Source organism: Chionomys nivalis, chromosome 3 (genome assembly GCF_950005125.1).
Source record: "Chionomys nivalis chromosome 3, mChiNiv1.1, whole genome shotgun sequence".
Lineage (NCBI taxonomy): Eukaryota > Metazoa > Chordata > Mammalia > Rodentia > Cricetidae > Chionomys > Chionomys nivalis.
In genome coordinates this window covers 52,103,122-52,128,702 of record NC_080088.1, presented here as the reverse complement: position 1 = coordinate 52,128,702, position 25,581 = coordinate 52,103,122, and the positions used below count along the sequence as shown (strand labels likewise).

Below are 25,581 nucleotides of genomic sequence, written 5' to 3'. Positions count from 1 at the left end.
AATCTAGACCCGAGGAGGAGGCCTCAACAGCAGTAAACCATGTTCTCAGCAGCTGCTGATCATGCTAGCACTGCAAACATGCTATAAAATGACAGCATGTACTCAGATTCTTCCTAGCCGTGCAGTGTAATGAAATGTAGTGATTCTCAGGAAGGACAGGAGACCTATAAATGTACTACATGTAAACTAAGTTCACTCTTCTTTTAAAGTCACAGTTTTAGTACTTTCATGAGACATTAGAAACGACTGAAAGATTTGAGGTGCAAAACTTTCTTACGGAAGAAACATTTCTTTCCACATCCTCAAGGTTACACATGATTCAGTGTTTTCTTCAACTGTCTCTGACATTTGTTCCCTTAGTTGTTTTGAGGACAGTTCAAGTATTCAGCACTCAATGAATGCACTCTTTATAGTAGTCATGCTTCCACTGAGTGTGGAAGACAAACCTGCAAACAAAAACTTTCTGTCCTAGGTGATAAGACACTATCAGGCGCTGTGTGGATGTGATACTATGGGGTGAGGGACTCACTGCAGCAATCAACCCTAGTTTCTAATCAAGGTCTGGAAATCGCATGAGTTATGGAAATGAGGCAGAACAGCATTTGTGCTCTCCCACTGCAGCCCAGAACATTGGCTAATAAGCTAGGATAACTGTGGCGTAAACATAGACAGTGGAGTTTTAAAATTCACTCTTAATTAGACTGTGATATGTTGAGTCTGTTTTTTATTTCTGTATATAGTTAAGTAAATGCTTCAGTTCTTAATACTCAAGCTGCAAACTTTCCGCAGTAATTGAATCACAGACAAAAAAGGCCCATTTGCCATAGTTGCAGTAATTAAGTAGTGAAGCAGTTAATTTTGAACAAGTGCGAAAAGATGTCTCATGGTCACAAAAGATTGGGAAAAGAAAATGACTTTCCAAGGCAGCATATTGATTTGGCACCTTAGAAACCTGATACTCTGTCCTGCTGAATTACATTTAAATTAATTGTTTTTAAATTAACTTGCTAGTTTCACTGTGTCTAAGTCAGATGAGAATCATACTCGAAAGCACGAAGGAAGCTAGACATTACCTACAGCCCACTGACTAGCCCATCCGTGGCTCTTGTGAGCTCCTGGTGTTTAGCTGCTTCATATTTTCTTTAAGCATACATGCACATCTAGTTTGGTTTCTTTTAAATTGGCATCATGGTAAATAAGAGTGACTACAATGAATTCTGTAGGAAAAAAAATTTGCTGATTTTTACCATCAAATTTTGGTGTATTTTCTTAGTTTCTTTCTGTTTTTCTGTTTCTCAAAGGTAGTGAGGTTCAGGTTGTTTTAAAAAGTGAACTTTTGTATTTTATAAACTCCTTTCTTATATATTTTATATGTCTGTAAAATCTCTGTCATTTAGTAAGAATGGATGGTGATGTTTTCTTTTTCAGCTAGAAGAAAACTTAGGGTACTATATGGATTTATAATCACAGTTTACTGTAATGATGTCAGAGCCAGTGGCATATGCATGACCTTGTCAGGTTATCATTCCTTAAATTTGAGCTTCACTCTGGTGACCCACATTATATGCTCACACCTGAGGTGGCTTTTGTTGCCCTGCTCTTAGTCAGTCTGTCAGTGTGCTGAGTGCTGACTTTGTGGATGAATGTCGAAAGTAAAACTTGCTTTGGGGATCATGTTCAAACAAAACTATCTTTTGATGCGATGTTATGTATGTGGGATGCATGTGCATATACATATGTGTGCCTAGTATTTGGTGCCAGTGAAGACAACTTAGGTGTAGTTTTTAGAGTATCATCTACTTCCACCCCACCCCCATTTTGGTACAGGGCCTCTCAGGGGCCTGGAACTTGCAAAGTACCTAAGCTGGCTGGCAGTGACTCTTAGGGACCCTCCTATCTTTACCTTCTCAGCACAGGGGTTACAAGTAGCACCAAAACAGCTTTCTTTTCTTTTCTTTTCTTTTCTTTTCTTTTCTTTTCTTTTCTTTTCTTCTTTTTTTTTTGAACATGGATTCTGAAGATCTAACTCAAGTCCTTGTATTTTCAAGACAACAACTTATTGACTGAGCTGTCTTCCCAGCCCTGCAAACGCCATCTTATGAGAACAGGCAATACTCTACCCACCAAGTGCAGCTAGGATTTCCAGTATGTACAGATCTGTTAGTTCTACACTTTGTAGAGTGTGCATATGTTTGTCTTTCTTTGTATGTGTCCGCATGAACTTCAAAAGCATAGTACTTTCCCATGAAAAAGTTCTTTTCAGACCAGTTTCAAGTGGTGATGAGAAGTTTCAATCAAGGATTACAAACTGTCCTTGTGATTCATTAGAACCTGCTGTTTCTCCTACTAACAACTCCAAGGGCTGCTTGTTACCAAAAATAAGAGCCTCCCTGTTAGTGTATGATGTTAGTGTCTTTCCTTCTCAAATTAAACTTGGAAATTCTTACTTATAAGCAGTGACTTTTGGATTAGAAAATGTTTCAGTAAATGATATAGTGTCATTTATAGTCTCTAGTAGGTTAAAATGGACTGGGAATAAAAGGAAGTTAATTGGCATAAGATAATTGTTATAAGATATAAGATGGGTTTTGTTGTTTTATTTTTTTATTTGCCTGATACATGCCTCTGTGAAGGTGAACGTGACGTTACAGACAGTTGTTAGCCGTCATGTAGGTGCTGGGAATTAAACCCAGGTCCTCTGGAAGTGCAGCCAGTGCTCTTAACCACTGAGCCATCTCTACAGCCCCCAAATAGGCTTGCTTTGTAATGAAAGATGCATATCATTATTAGACTTCTGTTGTAATAGAAAATGTGAATGATTAAGACTTTCAACTACATAAAACATATTTAACTATAAGACATTAAGGTCTTCAAGCTTTTTTTACCATTACAGTTTGCTATAGTATAAATCCTTGTCCCACATCCCACAGAAGGAAAGGTCTCCCTGTGATCTTATGGATGCTTTTAGTATGGTATGCTTTTGTACCTCCATGCAGGCAGTCCATCCAAGGAGTAGCCTAGATAGCTAAAACCTTGTAAGTCATGTGTCCGGATTTCAAGGAACATTTGCCCCAAACTTAGGAGTGTGATACCAAACTAAGCCATCAGTGTCAGCAGTGAACAGTAAGAGAAATGCTTTTCTAAGAACAAAGATGTATGCATTTGGCATTTGCTCAAGAATAACATTGCATGAAATTATAGTTTTTTTTTCCTTTCTCCAAGTGGAACATTTTCAAATTCTTATTTATTTATTTATTTTTATTCTTTTTTAATTAAAATTTCCACCTGCTCCCCGTTTCCCATTTCCCTCCCTCTCCTCCCACATATTGCCCCCTCCCCCCACTCCCCTTCCCCTATTCCCACCCCTCTTCTCCTCCCCCCACTCCATTCCCCCTCCCTCTCGATACTGAAGAGCAGTCCAAATTCCCTGCCCTGTGGGAAGACCAAGGACCTCCCACTTCTATCTAGGTCCAGGAAGGTGAGCATCCAAACAGGCTAAGCTCCCACAAAGCCAGTTCATGTATTAGGATCGAAACCTAGTGCCATTGTCCTTGGCTTCTCATCAGCCTTCATTGTCCGCCATGTTCAGAGAGTCCGGTTTCAACCCATGCTTATTCAGTCCCAGTCCAGCTGGCCTTGGTGGGCTCCCAATAGATCAGTTCCACTGTCACAGTGGGTGGGTGCACCCCTCGTGGTCCTGACTTCCTTGCTCATGTTCTCCCTTCTTCTGCTCCTCATTTGGACCTTAAGAGCTCACACCGTTGCTCCAAATTGGGTCTCTGTCTCTCTCTCGATCCATCGCCAGATGAAGGTTCCGTCCAGATGGAACTTCTCAGCACCTACACAGGGACACCTGGTAGCCCAATGAGCCAGGGACAAAGGGAAAAAGGAGGCAGGCAGGGTGGGTCCAGGAGAGCACAGCTGACCCTGCAGCCCTGGCAGCAGGAGCCTGCGCTCCCTCGCGGGGACCTTGAGGCCTGCCTGCTAGTCAGGCACTCACCACTCTGGGTGGGTAGCCTTAGTGTAGGAGCAGGAAGCTGATCCAGAATTATAGTTTTAACTGCAGTGTTTTGTTGTCTCTCATCAAAATTGCTCCTTAGTCTGTCTCCTGCCTTTCATCTTTTTGTCTTTGTTTCATTTTATTTTAGACTAGGGAATAGGGTAATGCCATCAAGATATAGTGATCCCCGATTTGAATTGCTTTAAAATACAGACAACTGGCTAGGTATTTTGAAACATGGCTATCATGGAAATATAGTTTAGGGTCACTAAATGCCTTCCTCATGGCCTCTGCCAAATCAGTACCTGAGGTCACAGTGCAAATTATAGAGAAAATGAAGAACAGAGAAAAAATTTATAAGCTTTAAGAAGTATCATACTGTGTAACGAGAGGCCACCAGAGTCCTGGACTTTAAGGACTGACAGGAGACAGTCTCTGCAGAGTAAAGATAATACTTTGTCAGTTTGACAGCTTCTTACCCTGAGGGTATTTAATCAGCTGCTTTCTCAGAAGACTGTCGGGTGGTAATGTGTGCGTCAGCTTTAAGGTAGTTGCAGAGTCACACTTGGACAACATAAGCACAGTGAAGGAAACCAAAGGAAAGGAGAGAGGGGACATTTCAACCAGGATCAGAACTGATGCCTGAGATTCATGCATGAGATACCCTGTCTTTTCTCATCCTTCTCTTCACCAGCTCTCACCAGTGTTGGTGCTGGGATAATTCAGTTATCCTGTTGTGAGTAATGGACCCTGATTTCCACTTCTTGGTGACTTACTTTCATGAACTGTAAGTGACGTCTCCTGCACATGACGGTTCCTCATGCCCCAGTGCATTTGACTAATACTCTGGGCAGAAGTCCCAGAAACCACGGACTTTTGCCATTCAACCTTCCCGATTGTTGTCTTTACAGATTTCCAGCTAAAATTCTCAATGCTGGTTGTTGTTCCTACCTTTTTAACCACAGGGTTTGATTATTTCTGCTTCTTGGTGTCTTAAAGATATTCAGTCACAGAACAAGGAACTTTGACAACTGCAAACTGTCCTGGATAGACCCTTTCTTGCCTGCTTCTCTCATTAGGGTAATAGAATAAAATTACCCCTTAGGAGCTTTTCCTGTATGGATCAGCTCATTTCAGAAGCTGAGTGGGAAGAAAAAAACTAAGCTGTTTTTTTCGCCATCTTTTATTATCAATATACCTGGTAATTTTTAACATTAAAAACAATATATTAGCCGCTTGTGTCTCACTAAATGATACAAATTCAAAATGCTCTTAGGTTTGTAATACACTAAGACAAATGTGTCTATGTCTATAGTTTACACGTATATCTATATAATGACCAGTTGGGTTTTTTTTTATTATTTTTATTTTTTTTTTTTGTTGTTGTTGTTTTTTTTTTTCGAGATAGGGTTTCTCTGCGACTTTGAATTCTGTCCTGGAACTCACTCTGTAGACCTGACTGGCATTGAACTCACAAAGGTCCTCCTGTTTCTGCCTCCCGAGTGCTGGAATTAAAGGCGTGTGCCACCACCGTCTGGCTATAACCAGTTGTTAAAAGGGACCCATGTTTTATATCAGTTCAGAGACTGAAAATGTTTAGTTTAAAATGTCTAGTTTACTGTGGTATTGCCTAACTGTAATCCCAGAACTCAGGAGACTGACAGGAAGATGACCACTTCAAGGCTAGCCTGAGGGGTATGGACAGTTTGAGGCAAACCCGGACTATATAATGAGAGCGTGTCTTAAAACACAGACACACATGCCCATATGCACGCACACACTCATAGTTCTGCCTTTCCCTCTTACAGACCAGGTTAGGAGGTTTTTAGTGGGGTTTGGGCCATGAGCACAGCCCAACACTCTGCAGCTTTACTTACTTGCAAACTTCAGCTACAAATGTCTGTGTCCCAGGAACCTAAATCCAGAAGTGACTGGAAGACAAACTTTTGCCTTGCTTCAGTTCAAGCAGTAGTGGTTTACAACTTTAATATGAGATAGCTATTTGTGTTCTTTTTTGCCAGAGGACTTTGCTCTCATTTTTGGTGTTAGAAACTGAACAGTCATTTCTTACTGTCTCCGTGGCTGTGTGAGATAAGTCTCAAGGCTCATGGTTATAGGTTGGAAGCGGTGGATCAAGGCCCCTCATGTTTCCACGTGAGATGGCTGTCACGTTAGCATCTCCCTCTTCCCAGTACACTAGTTTTCTTTATATCACCTCACACGATATTTGTAGTAGATGAGAAATTGGAATTGGGGTTCCATCTAAGTTTGGTAATATACCTTCAAGGTGAACCCTAAAATTTTTTGTAGCTGGTTTAATAGACTCCTGGGCTAGATGGAAAACACTAAAACAAGTCTTACTAGTAAGAGAACTTATTTGAGTTTTATACTAATTTTATATATGATCTATTTTTATTTTATATGTAATAAAGAATAAAATATAGCCCAATAAAATGACTAGGTTCTATTAATATTTACTTGTTTTAAAAAAAATCATTAAATGAACTTATGGGTCATTTGATAATGAAGCTCTTAAGGTAGCGATTTCATCATAGTTAAGCTCCTAATGTTAATTCAGGTGGGGCTGAACTATACTGCATTGCACACTCTTCCCTTGTAAAAGGAAGTCTCAGGTTAAAGATGATAGAGGTCGTTACCATTTTTTTCTTTTCTTTTCCTTGTTTTTTGTTTCTTACTTACCCTACGAGCTCCGTGATCTTTAGAGGACACAGTAGAAACCTTTTAGAGTTTAGTTCTGTTTCTAAAGGTGCTATAGCAGTAGTGAACTCCTTCAGTCACTTAGACCTGGCAAATGCCAAATAGCAGTGCAGTATTGCGTCTGGGCTTCTTGGGCTCCAGTCCTACTCATACAGTGTCCCTGCTTTGCTGGCAGTGACACTGGACAAGTTCCTCTCTGCCTCTCAGTTCCTTACATCAAAACTTTGCCCAATATAGTTCCTCTTTCATAGTGTCATTGCGGGAATTAAATAGTTTAAAAGTTAGTGTGCTACCTGCAATATTGGTAACTGGAGAAAGAAAAGCAAAGGTCTACATACTCTTTCCTAGTCATGTTTTAGAATTCTTATTTCAGTTTTTGCTGCAAGTCCACCTTTATTTCCAATAAAAATGCACTGTTCTTCCCTAGCCTTGGAAATAGCAAGGACTGTAGTTGCCACCAACACACATATCATAGGAAGCCTTATTAAAACATTGGAAATTTTTTTTTCTTAATACAAAATCTAACTTTAAAGTATCAATAATTAAAATATAGCTCAGTGAAGATGTGCAGCATTCAACATTGTAGCTAATTTCTAAATTATAGAATCCACTGTTAAACCAGGAGGAAATGTAAAAATTGTGGAGAAAACTCATAAAAATACCATGGCAAAAGACACATCTATACAGATAAAACTGCAGATAAACTTCCATGAGTATAAAGGTTGCTGAAGGAACTGTGTCTGTACCCTCTATGTGTGTGCTGTGGGGTGTAGTGGAGGATTGTGTACAGGGAAGGAGGTATTCCCTACTACACTTCAGTTGTAACTATGGTTACAAGGCCAAATCACAGCATCAGAGTGATGAGACTTTGGGGTCAGTTAGATCAACTTTCTTTTTTAAAAACTTTTATTTATTATTACTCTGTGTATGGTAGGGAGGAGCAGCATGGGGAGAAAGTGTGTGTGTGTGTGTGTGTGTGTGTGTGTGTGTGTGTGTGCATGCCTGTGCGTGGAGATCAGAGAACAACTTTCCAGAGTTGAGTCTCTCCTTCCACCCGGGATTGTGAAGATGGAACTTAGAGTCATGAGGTTTTCAGAGGAAGCACTGTTTCCCACTAGCCCTAAAACAGCCTTCTGAGCTCTGGAAGCCCTTCCAGTTTTTTTACTCTATCAGGTTACTGATTTGTCACTGGGCAGGCCTGATACTGGATCCTTTTCTTTAGAGCTAAGCCAGGATGAACGCAGGTATTGAATGTACTGTTCGTCTCATGGTTCTCTGCTTCTCTGCAGAAAGGATCCCTACAAGCAAGGAAATGTGTGAAAATCTCAGGATGTCTCTACATGTTTCACATGATCCTTGACTGCCTTTGACCACATTTTCTTCTTCCTTAGAATTCCTTTCCTAACACATCTTGCTAGTTTGTAATTCAAATTTGAGATCCAGGAAATGGCCAGCCACCTGACTCCCTTCCAGTTAGTTCAGCTCTTAGCAAGTTGCAGAACCTACTGCAGTCTTAGGTTACAACAATTGTTTTTGTTAGCATCCCGATGTGTATAAAGAAAAGCCAAGTGGAGCTGGCAAAGTTTTACAGTGGCCGAAAGGTCTTGGAACTAGGTTGACAGTGGACAGTGCCTTCAGCAGTGTGGGGAAGGAAGTTCAACTGTTAAGGGTTAAGTGGCTAAATTCAGGTTATCAGAGGGAATAAATCTGAATTAATTCTGATGAATGGATTCTGGTCTGAAATCTCCGTTGGCTTCAGTGTCTCTGAGGTGCCCACATGAGGAGATGGCAGCATTGTGTTATATCCTCCGCATTCTCTCTTGGCTTGGGCCACATTTGTCTCTCTCTATTACACGCTGTCTAGTTTCCCAAATGCTTTTATTATTATAAAGATTCTATCTTACCAGTGAATCTTTTATTGCCTGAACTCATCTTTCATAACTAGTACCATTTCTTTTAATGTGAGTTCATACCCAAAGGTTGACATGGGATGGAGAGGTCTGAGCAGGGGCTCCGTTAAGAGCTCACCTGAAGAACATGAGAATCATGAGAGGCAAGTTGCTTGCAAGGCTCGAGAAGCAGTGTTCTCTTCACTCCAAGATAAAGCTTGCCTTCCTGTTTGAGAAAAGCTGCAGCATCGTATAAAATGTTTGTGACATTTGCCATTAGATTATGAATAAGAATAGGCTTGATGTATTTTCCCTCTTAGATTGTTTGTCATTTATGTTCCATTTTTTTTCCAAAATTTCACTCGAACTTAATTTTAATTTTAAATAATTCTACTAGTGTATATTAGTTGTACAAAATGATCGGTTCCCATGTAATGTTTTACACCAGAATATAATATATTCTCATTCTATTACTCCACCTCTATTACTCTCTCTTGTCCTCCTTCCTCCACCACCTGGTCCCCTTCCTATTCCCAAATAGTCTTGCTCGCACTTTCATTGTTTATTTTCTTTAACTCCAGACTCCTCATATGAGAGAAAATATGTAATACTTATCTTTATGAGTCTCGCTTGTTTATACAACATGACAATCTCCAGTTTCCATTTGTTCCTCAATGACATGCATTCATTCTTCTCTATGGTGAGTTTGTGCCCATATATTATTTCTTTATCCATATATCTATTCTTAGTATATTTTAAAATCTAGTAAATATTAGCTATATCATGCTCATGGTGGCTCACACCTTTAATCCCTGTAGTTTAATAGACAGAGATGGGTGGATCTCTGAGTTTGAGATCAGCCAGGTTTACATAATGAGTTCCAGGACAGCCAAGGCTAATTATTGGGACCCTGTCTCAAACAAGAAAACAAAATTATGCTATGGATTTTTGCTTTTTTACTTAAAAGTGTTTGCAGTAAGCATGTGAAGCTGCATGCTCCTCTGGGATTATATGCTAGGCTTCCCTTCCCTGCATTATGCCTGTGGCAATAACAAGCTGTTGTGATATCTATTAAACTGTAAACTATTTACTGTGTACAATACTGAATTTACTTCAAGTACTGAGAATTCATGATGTTTTTCCACTGCACCTATCATAAAAATTAGATGGAGATTCAACTTCTCTCCATCAATAAGACACTTGACAGATTGATTGAGTACCCATGGACTATTATTCACAAGGACATCAATACTAACAAAAGGCAGAGTACAGATACATGAGCTCTCCATTCTTGAGTCCTTCTCCCTCCCCCCACCCCGCCAGTGTATTCAGAAGGCTAAATCTATGTGATGGATGTTGGTGATTCTCTCTCTTTTTTTTTTATAAATATTTATTTATTATGTATACAGCATTCCTTCCATGTGTGCCCACAAGCCAGAAGGGGGCGCCAGGTCTCATTATAGATGGCCATTAGCCACCATGTGGTTGCTGGGAATTGAACTCAGGACCTCTGGAAGAGCAGTCAGTGCTCTTAACCACTGAGCCATCTCTCCAGCCCCTGTTGGTGATTCTCTTAAGTACTGATAGTTACTAATGAAATGCCCCCCAAAAAGCTTTTTGAAATGGTGATAGTTTTCTTTACAAAGTAAACATTGATTAAATACTACAGTCCATGACAATTTAGATGTAAGACACTACCTGTGTTTGTGGTTGAAAGTGCAGAGCATTTAAGGCTATGGCAGTCAGTGGCATCTGAAAGATACTAAAAATCTCTGTATGCTTCTCTCACTGAACTTTAAAGTAATTATGTTTTTTCCTACTTTGCATAATTGAATAATGATATGGACATAAATGAATATAATATAAATGTTTTACAGATTACATAGTGCTATAAGATTACAAGGTAACAGGTAAAGCAGCAACTGGAGGTGTCAATGGCAGTTTTTACATATTATAAAATATATTTGGAACTTAATGAAAGGCACTCAAATTTCCAATTATAAGGTACTTTATTAAAATTAAAAGTTTCAAAATCGTGTCAGAAAATGACCTAATTATCTATTATATCTATCTTTGACAAAGTCAACATCAGTTAGAGCCTTTGGCAGCTGTGGTCCCTGTTGTATGTGTCAGGTCAAGAACTCTTGTGATCTTGACAAATCAGTGTCTAAGTTGAACACGCCCTCCTGTGGTTCCTGCACACATTGCCTCTTGGTAGTATGGAAAGAGACTGGATACTCCAGGTAGAAAGGAAAGAAATCAAGGAGCAGTCATCTCAGTAGACTAAGACTTGCTTAAGGGGAGAGTGGTGCAGAGTTTTAAATCCTTGAGTTTAACTCTTCTTTGGGTTGCCTGGGAGCTTTCTGTGGTCTCTCCCCAGTTTGCATGGCTCCTGAGTGCAGCACAGGGAACATCCACTCAGTATGCTAGGAAACATTGTTTTTCTCTTCAAATAATAAGTTAGGAGATACAGAATTGGCCAGCAGAGGGAGCAGATTTACCTAACCTGGGCAGTGAAAAATGCTTAGTCGAAGATGCCTCAGTGAACAAGGATGCTTGCAGGCATACTTTACAGCGTTCTCCCACTGTGTACCAAGAAGACAGGAGGCTGGGGCCCTGGGTTGTAGTGAACCTTGTGTCCTTTATGTTCTCACTTTGCAATTGAGAATTTTTGTTTTTCTTTTGTTTTGTTTTTGATTAATTCTGCAAAAAGAGTATTTTAAAAAATAAATGCCATACATATTATTTAGAAAATTAAAACACTTCTTCAGTATGAAGCCCTGGAATTAGGGTATCTTCAGGTCAGAAACCTAAAAGGAATTTAATTTGAGAAAGGTTTCATAAAAAGTGAGTTGTGAATGTTTAGAACAGGATACTGTTGGAAACAAATCTTCAGGAAATACTTCTTGTTTCATGTGTTCTAAACCAGGAAATAGAAATATATTTAAAAAAGACTTGCCAAATGTGAAATATAAAGCAAATGGCTTTCTGCTGAACTCTAGTTCTTCCAGTTTTGTGAGTAAATGCGTATCCAGGGTTGTATTCTGAGCACTGGGCAGTTTAAAGGTGAGCAGCACTTTACCTTAAATCTGGTATAGAATGAGTTAACTCCAGGAGGTCAGAGCATGAAAAAGCTAAGGCACTCAAGGTGCTGAGTCACTCATCAAGATACTAGAGTATTCGAAAAAGAAATACAGTTCTTTTCTATCTTTGAAAAATGAGTACTTTTTTCCCTTTGCAACTATTTAGACTGAGAAATTTTGCGTTGAACAGTGAAATAAGTTAGCAGTCATGAAATTATAGCAACTAAGTCATATTAAATAAAAGCAGTTCTTTTAAATTTTGATCAGTGTGTGTGTGTGTGTGTTCATTTTTGAAAAAAAAATGTGTAATTACACCTTAAAGTGGAAGAGCACACATAAACTACAAAAGATAAAGTGGTCAGACTTCAGTGATAAATGCAGAGAAAAGGACAGTCTCTCCTATGAGATCCGAATTACTCATTAGCAATTATTCTTCCATCATGACTGTTACATAAAAAACAATTTCCAAATAAAATCACCAGATATTTCAGTTTGGTGATTTGAGTGGATGGCTACTAGACATTTCTGAATTGGGTCACACAGCAGGCTTTAATGTAGATAGACTAATTAGAAACGTTACAAAGAAGTGAGAACAAAGAAATATGGAAGGAGTCACCTGCTGGAAACAGCCTTGGATTCCTTCATTAAATACTTGTTTACGTAGAGTGTGCCAGACCTAGGAACTGACTTGGGGAACAAGTGCAGTTCCTGCTCTGTATCATGGACCCTGTGATGCAGAGAAGGAAACAGGATGTTCTGTGTGGCACATCACAGCAAAGCTTCTTAAACCTCTTCTGTTTGCAGCACTTTTTTTTTTAACCCAAGAAAATTTTAAGTGCTCTTTGGTATCTAGGTATTTGAAATAGGTATACAAAATAAATATTTACTAATAACAAATTGTAAGTAAGTTCATTTCAAAGCCGTTTTTGGTATACATATAATTTTACTATTTATTAATGATAAGAAAATAGTGATGATATATATATATATATGTATATTTTTACATAATTAAATTTTGGTTGATTAATACTGCAGAATAGTGTCATAGTATATTTAAGTATTTTCAGAGTTGATTTATTTTATAATTGTCAGCATTAAGAATGCCATCTTGTCTGGTACAGCCCCTTTGGATATCAGTATGGCAATTCCTCAGAAAATTAGGAAACAACCTTCCGCAAGACCCAGCAATATCACTTTTGGGTAGATACCCAAAGGATGCTCAATTGTACCACAAGGACATGTGCTCAGCTATGTTCATAGCAGCATTGTTTGTCATAGCCAGAAACAACCCACAGTTGAATAATGGATAAGGAATATGTTGTACATTTACACAATGGAGTACTACACAGCAGAAAACAATAATGACATCTTGAAATTTGCAAGCAAATGGATGGAGCTAGTAAACATCATATTGTGTGAGGTAACCCAAACCCAGAAAGACAGTTATCATGAACTCACTCATAAGTGGTTCTTAAACATAAAGCAAAGAAAACCAGCCTACAAATCATAATCCCAGATAACCTAGACAACATTGAGCACCCTAAGAGAAACATGTGGATTTAATATACATGGGAAGTAGAAAAATTCAAGATCTCCTGAGTAAATTGGAAGCATGGGGACCATGAGAGAGGGTTGATGGGGAGGTGAGAGGAACGGAGGGGAGCAGAGAAAAATGTATAGCTCAATAAAATCAATCAATAAAAAATAAAATAAAGAATGCCAGCTTGTATAAATATATAGGAGATAATGATAGAAATATGCTTAGGGGACATTTCAGAACTTGTTGGAAATTCTGTCCTTAATCTCAAGCCAAAAAATTCATTTTTTAAAAAAATAAAATTTAAGTTAGCAACATAAACAATACTTTATAAAAAAAATCCAACATTCTAATAATACAATCTAAAGACATGCTAATTTGATACTTAAATCTGAGATGTATTGATAAGAGAATGCTAAAAGATTTTTGTTTTCTGTAATTGAACCGTATGTTTATATATGAGCACAATGCATTTTATGTACAGTAAACACACCACAGTTCCTAGCATTGGTGATTGAAGCAGCATGTTTGTTTATACTGCATGCTATGACATGTGTAATACAAAGTATGTACACTTTGTGTCCAGAACCAAGGCTGTGGTGAAGTAACATTGTAACATGGTGAGCATTGCCAGAAACAGCTTGGATTCATTATGTACACCATTGATTTTGAATTCATTTGGTGATTCTCTGTTGAGAAACCTCTTATTGTTGCCAAATTTTTCATAGCAAAGAAACCTTTAGCTGTAAAATAAATCAGGGACTAGGCCAAGCGGGTCTCGTATGTTATGTAAAGATAGGGGTTTGGACTTATGCTTTAGTATTTTAAGAGGCTGTTTAAAAAGTCCGTCGGCAGATTGATTTGTATGTAGAAAACTGATATCATTGCAACGTTAGCTGAGAAGACCAAGCTGATGGAAAAGAGTGGAATATATGTATGAAGTAGAAGGGGCAGATCTCGTTAAGAAACTAGATGTTGGGGGGTATATAGCTATATGCAATAATTTGTGAGAAAAAAGCAGAAAAGATAAGTATTTTCATATATAAATGTATGTTCGTAAGAAAAACAAATACTGCATATAAAATATTTCTGAATATTTGGGTAAAGGTAAGAGATACCTAGTTCCTAGTCGCTAGGATTTGGCATACTCCTCAGGGGTGTCTCAGGCAAGGTAACTTACTTGGGAGTCTAGAATGCATAGTTGAAATATGAATCAGTGAATTAGAGATGTGAGGGTCTGTGACATGGTTAGGAAAATCTGCATGCTAGAGAGCAAGAGCGGCTCTATAAGGAGCTACTGCTGCTGAAGGTCACAGCCGAAATCAGGACCACGTCAGTTCACCACAAGCTGAGCACTATGAACAAATGCCTGCCAACCAATTCTGCATAGGTGCTAGCTTCATGGCCTTTGTATAGTTGGAGACCTGTCTGTCTGACCTGGGAAAGACCAATTTATACAAAAAGAAAAAAAGACTTGGTAAAGGAGACTAGGGAGGGATTCAGAGAGAACTCTCAAAGAGGGACTATGTATAGACTGAAGACAAAGAGATTGATGAAGCAAGTTGCCAACAGTTTGTCAAAGAAACTCAAAGTATAATGTAGCTTGGGGTAGCAAAAAAGGAAGACTGAAGTGCAGTTGGAGTAAGGGCAGGGGTTGACCTTGACTCTGCCTAAGAAGAAAATAAGTTTGGAATTAACCAGGTAGGAATTTGACATGTTAAGCAGGAAGCAAGGACATTCGTAGAATGTGTCATATTGTGGCATGAACAGCAGTATGGAAGATGATTCAAAACTGAGACCTAGGTTTGCATTCAAGCCCCATCATTTGTTGGCTCCATGACTATGGTTTTCATTAGCTTTGTCATTTACAGTTGCTAAGTAATGATTATAGCATCTTTCCCCAAAACTTATATTAAGAGTTAAAGTATTTGGTATGTAGCAAATGTTCATTCAATAAAGTTTACTGTTATTATGAAGTAGTATTCATTAATGGTCAAGAACCAGATTTTGAAACTAGACTTCCTGAGTTCAAATATTTTCTCTACCAATTATGTGTTTCTGGTATGATTTATACATATCATTTGTAGAGTACCAGATGTCAGTATTGTCGCCTTGTACAGCATAAATCGATCCTACTCATGTGACATGTGTCTAGTGAAACTTTTGTTAATTTATAAGAAGGACAAAACATGTCTGTATATTACATGTGCCTCAGTTTTATTGTTTCTATCCTTTAGACTTGTTGTCAGTTAAGTGTTAATAAGTAAAAAGCTCTTAGCATGTGGTGTGTAGGAAGCATACATGACTAGCTGCCATTATCGTTATTTTTCATGCTCATAATAGTAATAGGAACTGGGGAGAAACACATTTTCTGTATGTATGCTTGCTGGCCAGAAGAGGGCACCAGATCTCATTATAGATGACTGTGAGCCACCATGTGGTTGCTGGGAATTGAACTCAGGACTTCTGGAAAAGCAGTCAGTGCTCTTAACCTCCGAGCTATCTCTCCAGCCCCGAAAAACACATTTTCTACAAAGCACATTGGGGGTGATAAGACAAGCAAGTAAGTGGTTCGCAGGTGAGCACTGAAGACCAACCTCAGATTGCAGAGTTTTGAGGAAATGTGAGGCACAGGAGTAGCCAGAAACCCTAGAGCTGGCCTGGAGAAGGAAGGTGGTCAAGAGACTCAGAGCTTGGGTGTGAAAGGTCAGTACCAATGACAGGACGAGAGCCCCGGTGAGCCCATTCCCACAGGCTGTGTTTTGAGAGAATGAAAAGCAGTTAACAGTGGCCACAGAAAGGAATAAAGGAACTGGAACGTATTTGTAGACTGATATTAAAATGTGTGTGGCATTAACTGTGACTTACTACATCTATCATACTCCCTTGCTAACTTATGTCTTTTTTCTCTCCTCCTCTTGCAGTTCCTGATTGTCTTTCTGCATGTTTACTTTCAAGCTTGCTTTCTTTTCGCCAACAGAACAACGTAGAAGATAACAAAAACAGAGAAGTCCTTTCTGTGCCCACTTTCCACCTATTCTCTAAGCATTACTTTTTGTCTAGCACAGATATCTCTGCTTTGACTGTGTAGTAGGAGACTGTTCGTTTGTTTCCCATCCGCCCAGACCAAAATAATCACACAGAAACTATATTAATTACAACACTGTTTGGCCAATGACTCAGACTTATTTCTAGCTAGGTCTTACGTCTTGAATTAACCCATTTCTATTAATCTGTGTATTGCCATGAGGCTGTGACTTTCCGGAAAGGTTCCTGGTGCTTCTCCTTCGACAGCTACATGGTGTCTCTTTGACTCTGCCTACTCTATATATCTCTTCCAGCCTGTCTATATTCTGTCCTGCCATAGCTAAAGCAGCTTTATTCATTAACCAATAAAAGCAACACAGATACAGAAAGGCATCCCACATCATGACTGATGGGGTAAAACACAATTGGCTGGCACAGTCATTACTCTAAAGTTTTTCTGGAGAGAAATTCCCATGAGGGCATAATATTACATACACTGTATAGAAAAATATTATCATAAAGTCAAAGGTCAAAAACTACAGTATAGCCTATGTGTAAGTGTGGTTAGTTGGAAGTATCAATGACTGGAAGACAGGAGGCATGAGCTGGAGCCGGTGCAGTATGTGAGGAAAGCTGGAGCAGAGAGGACAGGGCCACGGGCCCCAGACATGGAAGATCACATAAAGCACAGCACAGAAGCTGTGAGGAAGGGTTGGAGAGAAGCAATGGGGAAGCGCAGATGACAGAACAGAGGCAAAGAATGGGCTGAATGGGAGTTACAGTGAGTGAGGTTGAACACCAAGGACACAGACAGGTCCGAACTGTGCTGGTGATTATGAGGAAGAGGAAATACCTGTGACCGTATTTTCTTGTGCTTCCTCTTGTCAATGTGATAATGATTACCTAAATGCTAATAAATGCATGTAAATAAAAACCTTTTGTAATATGTAAACTAAAAGACAATTTTTAAAGCCAGTTGAAGAGTAGCAATTTAGGTTGCAAATTCCTCTACAAAATACTAGAAAACGTGATCGTTACATTGGGGCATTAGTAGATGGTGGGAATTACAGCCCAGTACTCTATACTAGGTTTTCACTATACATTTCTACCTGTGTCAGATGTTTATTTACTTATTAGGTATGTAAAAGATTAATAATGATAAGATGATAATAAAATTGAAATATTATAATAAGATAAAATAAAAGTATGGATATAATGAGAACTTTAATACATTTGGTAAAAGGTGTGCTGTTGGTGCAATATAGATGTGTCGATAGTCTCTTCATTGGCAGGCACACTTCCTCCAGTGGTATTTATTTTTTTTTAGTTCAAACTTATTTGCCAGTCTGTACCACCACCCTAACTTTCAGTAAATGGCCTGTGGTCCCTCTGGAGAGCCCATGCTGATGTCTTTCAGAAGCCTGAATTCCTTCTGGTGCAGTTTGCTACCATTGTCCAAACATGGTTTTTCTCCTATCTTTCACTTGCAGATTTAATGTCTTTTCCATCTTGACTAAGCACTTACATTTTGCTGCTATAGCTTGTAGTTTGAAGTGTAACAACAAATGTGGCATACGTTTCTCTTTTCATCACAATTTCGTGATTTGAAAGCTCACTGTTATTATAGACTTAGCAACTTCTACATAGAATTTTCTTCCTGATGGGTTGAGAACATTCACCTTTTCCCTTAAAGGAAGAACTTCACAGCTTCTCTTTCACATAGACTTTGCATATCTGAGTTGCTAACATCGCTACTCACTCACTCGTACCTTTCCTGGAGTCATTATTAAAATGAAAGTTGATTGGAAGAGGTGGGCCCTCCCGAGTCTGGCTGTGTATGATGTCAGCGGTAGCTACCAAGTGGACTAATACACAGGTAGTGTCACTGAACCATTGTCTGGTTTGTATCCAACTGAATGACACACTATTTCGTCATGCTACTTTGAATGGTTTATAACTTAAAAATAGTTTATTTCTGGGATTTTTCTCTGTAATTTTTCAGAGTATACTTGGCCACAAGTAACAGAAACTAGGGAAGTGAAACTGGGATCAAAGGAGGCTTGGAGTGAAGAGTGTTGGGCTTTGATTCAGGGCTCCCACACTAAAGTCTTGGAAAGGAGGGGCTATTTGACAGCAGTCTTTAAGAATGAGTAACAACTTAGACAGAAAATGGGATTTCAGGGTAAGAAGGAGCAAGGCTTCAAGGTCGGGACATTTGTTGGCCTCTACAGAAGCAAGCCTCCTGTGAAAAACTAAGAGAAGACTGGTTCAGATCACGCACCAGTGATAGAACTGCTACTTCACAGTTGCTTTTTGGCTACAGAGTAGAGAAAGATGTGAAGCAGCCCCATCTTCATTCAGGTTACAATGTGTGTTGCTAACATAGTTCATGAGCCTCCCCTATTTTCTCCTGTGTCTGAGATTCCATCCCTAGGATAGGGATAGGGTTTTATTAGACATCAGGAAAGTTAAAAGGATCCTGTGCTGCCGAAATAATGTTTTAAAGAAGGATGTGTACTGATGGTCTGCGCTATAAGACAAGGCGATAGAAAGACTGAGAGGATCTTTTTCAAACATACTGTCTTTGACTACAAACAGACAAGGAAATGATACCTCTCCTTTTTCAGTTTTTGAGATTGGAGATACTGTCTGCAGACATATGGACTACTAGTGATTGGCAGAAGCCTGACTTTTCTAAGCAGAACCTTAGACTATTCATGAGTGGGTAGATGTTGCCTGTTAAAACTGTGCTGTCTCTCTGGGATGTGGAAGAAAGTGGTGTGCTGTGCGGACACTGAAGGAGAGCCTCTGGGTCAGTGTTCTGGGCACTGTTAGCAAACTACTGTTGAGTTTTCTCAGGAGGAAGGACCTATCTGGTGACTAACTTCACAAGTCATTGACTACAGAGGGGGGCATCTATTTGAGGCCTGCTAATAATAAATCTATTTTCCCTACATTATTTTCTTTGACTGTCTTTAATGTTGTGTTGTTGTTGTTGTTATTGTGGAGTTTTGCTCATGAGGCAGGTCTTAAGTGAGTAAGTTTGAAGAACACAATTAACTGAAGTTCTCTCCACCATATAAAATGTCAGTGAGGAATTTGGAGAGATTGTTCAGTGTTAAGAGCCCTTACTACTCTTATAGAGGCCTTAAGTTTGGTTCCCAGCACCTCACAATCACCCACAACTTCAGCTCAGGGAATCCAGTATCCTCTTCTGGCTCCTATGGGCACCTATACTCATGCACACACACACACACACCTACCCATCTACACACATACACATAAATGAAAGTAAGAAAATATTTTTAAAATATTCAGTACAGTGAGTTCACCCATAGAAAACACACTGGTGGCGTTGCTTTTTGTAATATTAAATAAATATTCTGTGCTTTGTATAGAGGTCTACATTACTTGTCAGCCTCAGCAGCAACGTTTTGTTCTCATTTAGTCTTTCAAGTACTGAGCCCATTGATCAAGTAATCTACCATTGATTGTCTTACAGTCACAGAGGATAGAATAACCCCTGTTTGAATGAAAGTTTTTGCTTATTTATTTATTTATTTATTCATTCATTCATTCATTCATTCATTTATTTTTTGGTTTTTCGAGACAGGGTTTCTCTGTGGTTTTGGAGCCTGTCCTGGAACTAGCTCTTGTAGACCAGGCTGGTCTCGAACTCACAGAGATCCGCCTGCCTTTGCCTCCCAAGTGCTGGGATTAAAGGCATGCGCCACCACCGCCTGGCCTGAATGAAAGTTTTTGGTCGCTTCATTTATTCCATATAGATTGCCAGCTGAATCTGTTCTCATTTGAGAAACAGCAACCAGATAGATAGATAGATAGATAGATAGATAGATAGATAGATAGATAGATAGATGGATGGATGGATGGATGGATGGATGGATGGATGGATGGATGGGTGGGTGGGTGGGTGGGTGGGTGGGTGGGTGGGTGGGTGGGTGGGATAGATAGATAAAATTGCTGTTCTCTCACTATCAAAATTAATAAAATTTTCACCTTCATGTAGAAGATCAGTGGTAGCACCACAGACTTATGTCTTCTTTGCCTTTGTCCTTCCTACTTCTGATTCTTCTCTTTATTTCTTACTGTTTTTGAGAATTACAGTCAAGATCATCATTATCCCCTATGGTTTTACCTTCTTCTTGTGGTTTGAAAATAGACTGATAGGAAATTAAAATCTAGCTTGTTTTATTAGATAGTTATTAAAGCTGTAAATTATCGAAGTGTCCAGTTCACAGCTGGAGGTGTTTTGCACCTTTAGATTGCACTCTCCTGATGCTTCCATCTGAGATGCACTACTTGTATTTTCATCTCTCGTGAGTGCCGAAATTAAACGTCCTGCTTTGTTTCTGACACTGTGCTGGGGTTGCTGGCCCTATTTCCTCCGCTCCAGGTGGCTGTTGGTTTTCACCCACCACAGGCCACCTTGGTCAGTGTGTCAGAGTCGGACAGTTTTCTTTCCCCTGCCCCACTCAGAAGAAGGATATCGGAATTCAGAGAAACGGAAGAGGTGGTGGTTATTGTGAAGTCACCATAGTATATAAAAACAGTGGATCACTGCCACAGTTAATTACTGGGGTTTGTATAGCTGTTGATGCTTACACCTAACTGATTTCAGTACTTTGGTATGACAGGAGACAGACAGACAGACGACAGTGTCCTGAACCATTATGAAAAGACTCAACAGTAGATGAGGGTGTATTTAAATTAATATAATTCACAGGAAAATGTGGTGAAATGGCCAATATAAATTCATTATGTGTATTCTGTGTAAAAGAATTATTTTTGAAGTTATCAAAAAGAAGGTATAGTGTGGACTGGAGAGATGGTTCAGTGGTTCAGCACTGGCTACTCTTCCAGAGGTCTTGAGTTTATTTCTCAGCAACCACATGATGACTCACAACCATCTATAGTGGAATCTGATGCCCTCCTATGGCATAAAGTGCCAATGGAACACTCATTCATATACATAAAATTTAACAGATCTTTTTTAAAAAAAAGGTACAACAGCCAAAATCATGAGTACTATATAAAAAGAGTAAGAACAAGTAATGCAGGATGAGAATGAAGGTGAACTTTAAACTACATATACTAGCCATTAATTTGATTCTTGATATTCTATTTTATTTATGAATATTGACTTATATATACACAGATATATAATAGACCTCTGTTTGATTCAACCAGCCTCATAAATATTCAAGGAAAAAAACACAAAACTCACATCTGTGCTTATCTTGTACAGGATTCTCCTTGTCATTAATCCCAAAAATGTATGGTAGAGCAATGATTCACACAGTATTTACATTGTATTAGACATTATAAATAATCTAGAGATGACTGAAAGATAGGGAAAGATACTTCTGTATGTTACTCAGCTTTATGTCACTGGCAGAATAAGATGAAGTTAAAGAGGGAAAGATCATTTGGTCATGCGCAGGCTGTGATCACTGACCTCATTACTTTGGCCTGTAGTGGTGGTACAGTACACAGTGGTAGGGGCAGAAGACACTGCTCACCCTACTGCAGTCAGGAAGCAAAAAGAGATGAAGGGGTAGGGTCCCCACATCCCCTTCAAGAGCATTCTTTCAAAGATTATCTTTTTCTGCCAGCCTGTAAAGTTCCATCTCCCCACAGTACCATGAGCTGGAGATCAGATCTTCACAACATTGAGCTTTAGGGAATATTTAAGATCTACATAAAACAGTGTGCTTGTATAAAATACTTTACTATTTTATGAGAGATTTAGCCATCATAGGATTTTAGAATCTGTGAAGGATACTGGAACATATGTTTGTATGTACAATAAATGCTTATTATACGTAAAACTAATAGTATAATGTGATTCACAAGTCTGGGTACTAAATTCATTTTTCTAAAGGCACTGACAATACTTTGCTTTCTCCAATTGATTAAATGCCTAACTGTATAGTTTCCCATTGATTTCTTTTACTATTAAAATATGTGTTATTTCATAAAATATTGGGTCCCAAATATGGGTTTAATTACCACTCAGACAGCTTATTCTGAATGATTAATAAACCGCAGAAGCAACCATTTTCTTTACTTTCTGTATGGCAATGGTATTTTTGGAAATTGGGCTCCTGTGCCAAGCTTTATTTGTAGATAAAATTGGAGTTGTTAAATGGCCTATCAATTCACAAGAAATCTAATTTTTTTTTTTACTAAGAGTGTGCCAGATTAATAGTTCTAGTCGAGTTTTCAATAACTTCTTGTGCTCCTAAAGCAGCCACACGAGTCATACAATTACTTCATTCAGCAGAAATTCTTGCTACAAAAGCCACAGGGACACCATGTTGCTTCCTCCTCCCCCTCCCTTTCACTTTCCCTTTCCTTCTCTCCCTTCCCCCTCCCAGTTCTCTCACTTTCTTCAGCTTGCTTTGTTTTTGGCCTAGTGATAGATGGATGCATACTTTATGAAGGTTTTTTTATCAAAATGAAAATTTTTATTTTATTAAAATACGTATTTTATTGCTATCTTCAATGAAAGACTTATTTCACTGTCCATCAGCAGTGAGCTGGTTAAATAAATTGCATTGCACTCATTTTATTACACCATTTTTATCCGATTGAACAAGATGTGTTAATCTAATAGAAAGGGCATGATGTATACAACTTTGGAACCATGGAGATGGCTCGGTGGGTAAAGGCTCTTACACGTAAGCCTAATGATCTGAGTTGATTCCTAGAGCCTGTATGGTGGAAGGAAGAACCAACCCCTACAAGTTGTTGCTCACTACCCCAACCACATACACAAATAGGAGAATTTAAAGGGTGCTGAATGATGTAGTTCTTAAGACTATTATAATTGGTTAAAGGATTCATAAGAAGTTAGAGAGAGACAGTGATTAACAGAATAGTGAAATGGACTTGTGTCTGTATAGAAATTTAGTATGGATAAAAGTGTCATTCTTGGGAAATGAGGAGAAATCTAGATTCTTTAAGAAATGGTACTGGTACAGTTGGCTAACTATTTACAGTAATTGAGTAAACTAGATCCCTACTTTACTACTTTTATTAAAGTGTTTCAGTGTCTAAGATGAAGTCATACAAGTTCTAAGAGAAAACACTAGTGGGTAGCTTTTGGCTTTAAAGTGAGGAAAGCCTAAGAGTGATTCAAAATCCAGAAATACAGAAGATGGATGAGTTTGCCCGTGCTATGTTATTTACAAGACCTGAGAACAGGGTGGGATCTTGATGTTTTATGTGCATGGACCCAAGACTGTTTTAACATGGTGTCTGAAGTTCAGTGGCATTATATTGCGTGCATTGGATTGGCTGAAATATCCATGGAGCGAGATGAGGAAGTGTGTTTGTTCATAATTGTCAGCCTGTGTCCCCGAACCACTTAATGTTTGATAGCATTTCACTATAGTGCCTGAGTTTTACATGAATATATATGAATAGTAATCTGTATTTTACATCAAATGAATGAGAAATTATAAATCAGAAAAAAATGAGAGCATATAAGAAAGTACTTAGTTAACTTTTAGGTTCTAGGGTTGGTCCTGTTGCAAAATGACATACATGCTGTTGCAACCTACAATACTTTCATCAACTTTTTTCAAGTCATTAAAAATAATGGAGAATTGAGGATCTAAGGATAGTGTGTCACAATTATAACCTGATTCTCTCTTAACTATTTAAGCCAATTATACATTTAAAAATTGTAAATATATAATTTTTTTCCTTTTTAAATCAAGCTGCATGTATGCTAGAGAGATGGAAAAAAAGCATGTGCTTGTTTTATTTGATTGTAGATAGGTGACAGGGATCACTCTGCTTTGTGATCCACAGTGTGTTCACACACCAAATGCTTGGAAACTGCACAGGTTTTGAAAAATGTATTTTATTGTATAAAATAGTTTTATTTTAAATCTAAAGCAAGTATCAAGTGACTTTTAGAAAGCATTTATTTAATATTGCAAGTACATATTTATCTTAGTATAGAATGTAAAATTCATGACATGACAGAACGTGTAGAGGACCCCTCTCAGAATCCCTCTGCTCTCCCAAATGTCATCTTTCATCAGGTCTTGTGTTAGGAAAGTGGGAGACTCTATTCTGAATAAATATGAACAGGATAATGTAACTGATAATCACCTAATAGCTTATTTAGGTTTTAAGTTTTGAAGTTATGGAGTGGAAAGAAGTAGACTTATTAAGGCAAATTTTTTAGCTCAATTTAGCCCATTAAAATGAATGCATGATTATGTACTTATGATTCTCACTGAATCCAGCAAGTGCCTAAGCTGATATATAATTTAGAAATTAAAATTATAACCCAATGAGAGCTAACTGGACAAAATTAAGTAATTTTAATCAAACTGACTTTGGTTCATATTCACATTCTTTCTATCTTTTGCACTCCTGCCCCAGGACACAGTGATGAAAGGCAGTAATAGAAATAAAGAACATTCATCAGAAGGAGAAGGGGCTGGAAAACGACCAAAACGGAAGTGTCTTCAGTGGCATCCGTTGTTAGCCAAGAAACTTCTTGATTTTTCAGAAGAGGAGGAAGAAGACGAGGAAGAGGAAGATATTGATAAAGTAAGCCTTCCATTAAACCATAGATATCTCAAGTATATACGTAGGCATGAATCATTTTCTAATATAATAATTTTATGTCTTCTAGGACTCCTAAGTTTAACTTTCATTGTTCTTTCTCACAGTTTAGAGTAAAAGGATTCCTTCTCTATCAACCCACTGTGATAACAGAGATGCAGATGGGGCTCTTCGTGAAGCTTAATGTCCTCACTTGGTTCCCCTGTCTTTGCTTCCAGCCCAGCCTTGCCTCTTGTTGTTAGACCATTTCAGAGATGTTCTTAGTCTTCATTGCTGTGGCCCTTGTTGTATCTGACTGTACTTAATCCCCTCCCCAAAGTCTCTGTGGCAATATTTCTTCAAGTTCTTTTCTGGAACATCCCTTTCCTATGTATGAACAGTTAGCTCTAGGACTTGGTATAACTGACTTTTCATTGTTTCAGTAAAGAACTACATCCTTGAAGACTTGGGGCCAAGACGTTGTATTTTAAAGTCGGGATTTCTTCTTAGCACTCATAAATATTTGCCCTGTGGTTTTAGCTGTGCACTTGTTTTGACCTCCCTTCTGCCTCAAAAACAAATATGGTGCCTGGCTCATGGCAGAAACACAATATATGTATATATTTATGCTGAGTGTAGGGACAAAAAGCATGTATTTGTCACCACAGATTTTACAAATATATGGCTTTGGTGTTTTTCAGGCTGTTGACATTGACTCAGCCATCTTTTTAATAAAAACAA

The 25,581-nt window shown here is 38.5% G+C and overlaps 1 protein-coding gene across 5 annotated transcripts in view; it reads left to right on the top strand.

Moving 5' to 3' along the window:
- The window catches only part of Bbx (BBX high mobility group box domain containing), a 233,458-nt gene that overhangs the window by 123,707 nt on the left and 84,170 nt on the right, over nt 1-25,581 (top strand). For all 5 annotated transcript variants that reach the window (XM_057766021.1, XM_057766025.1, XM_057766020.1 and 2 more), the window contains exon 4: nt 24,676-24,846. In XM_057766021.1, coding sequence (XP_057622004.1) covers nt 24,685-24,846 — 162 coding nt within the window. In that variant the 5' untranslated portion in view covers nt 24,676-24,684. The remainder of the gene's footprint in view (nt 1-24,675; nt 24,847-25,581) is intronic.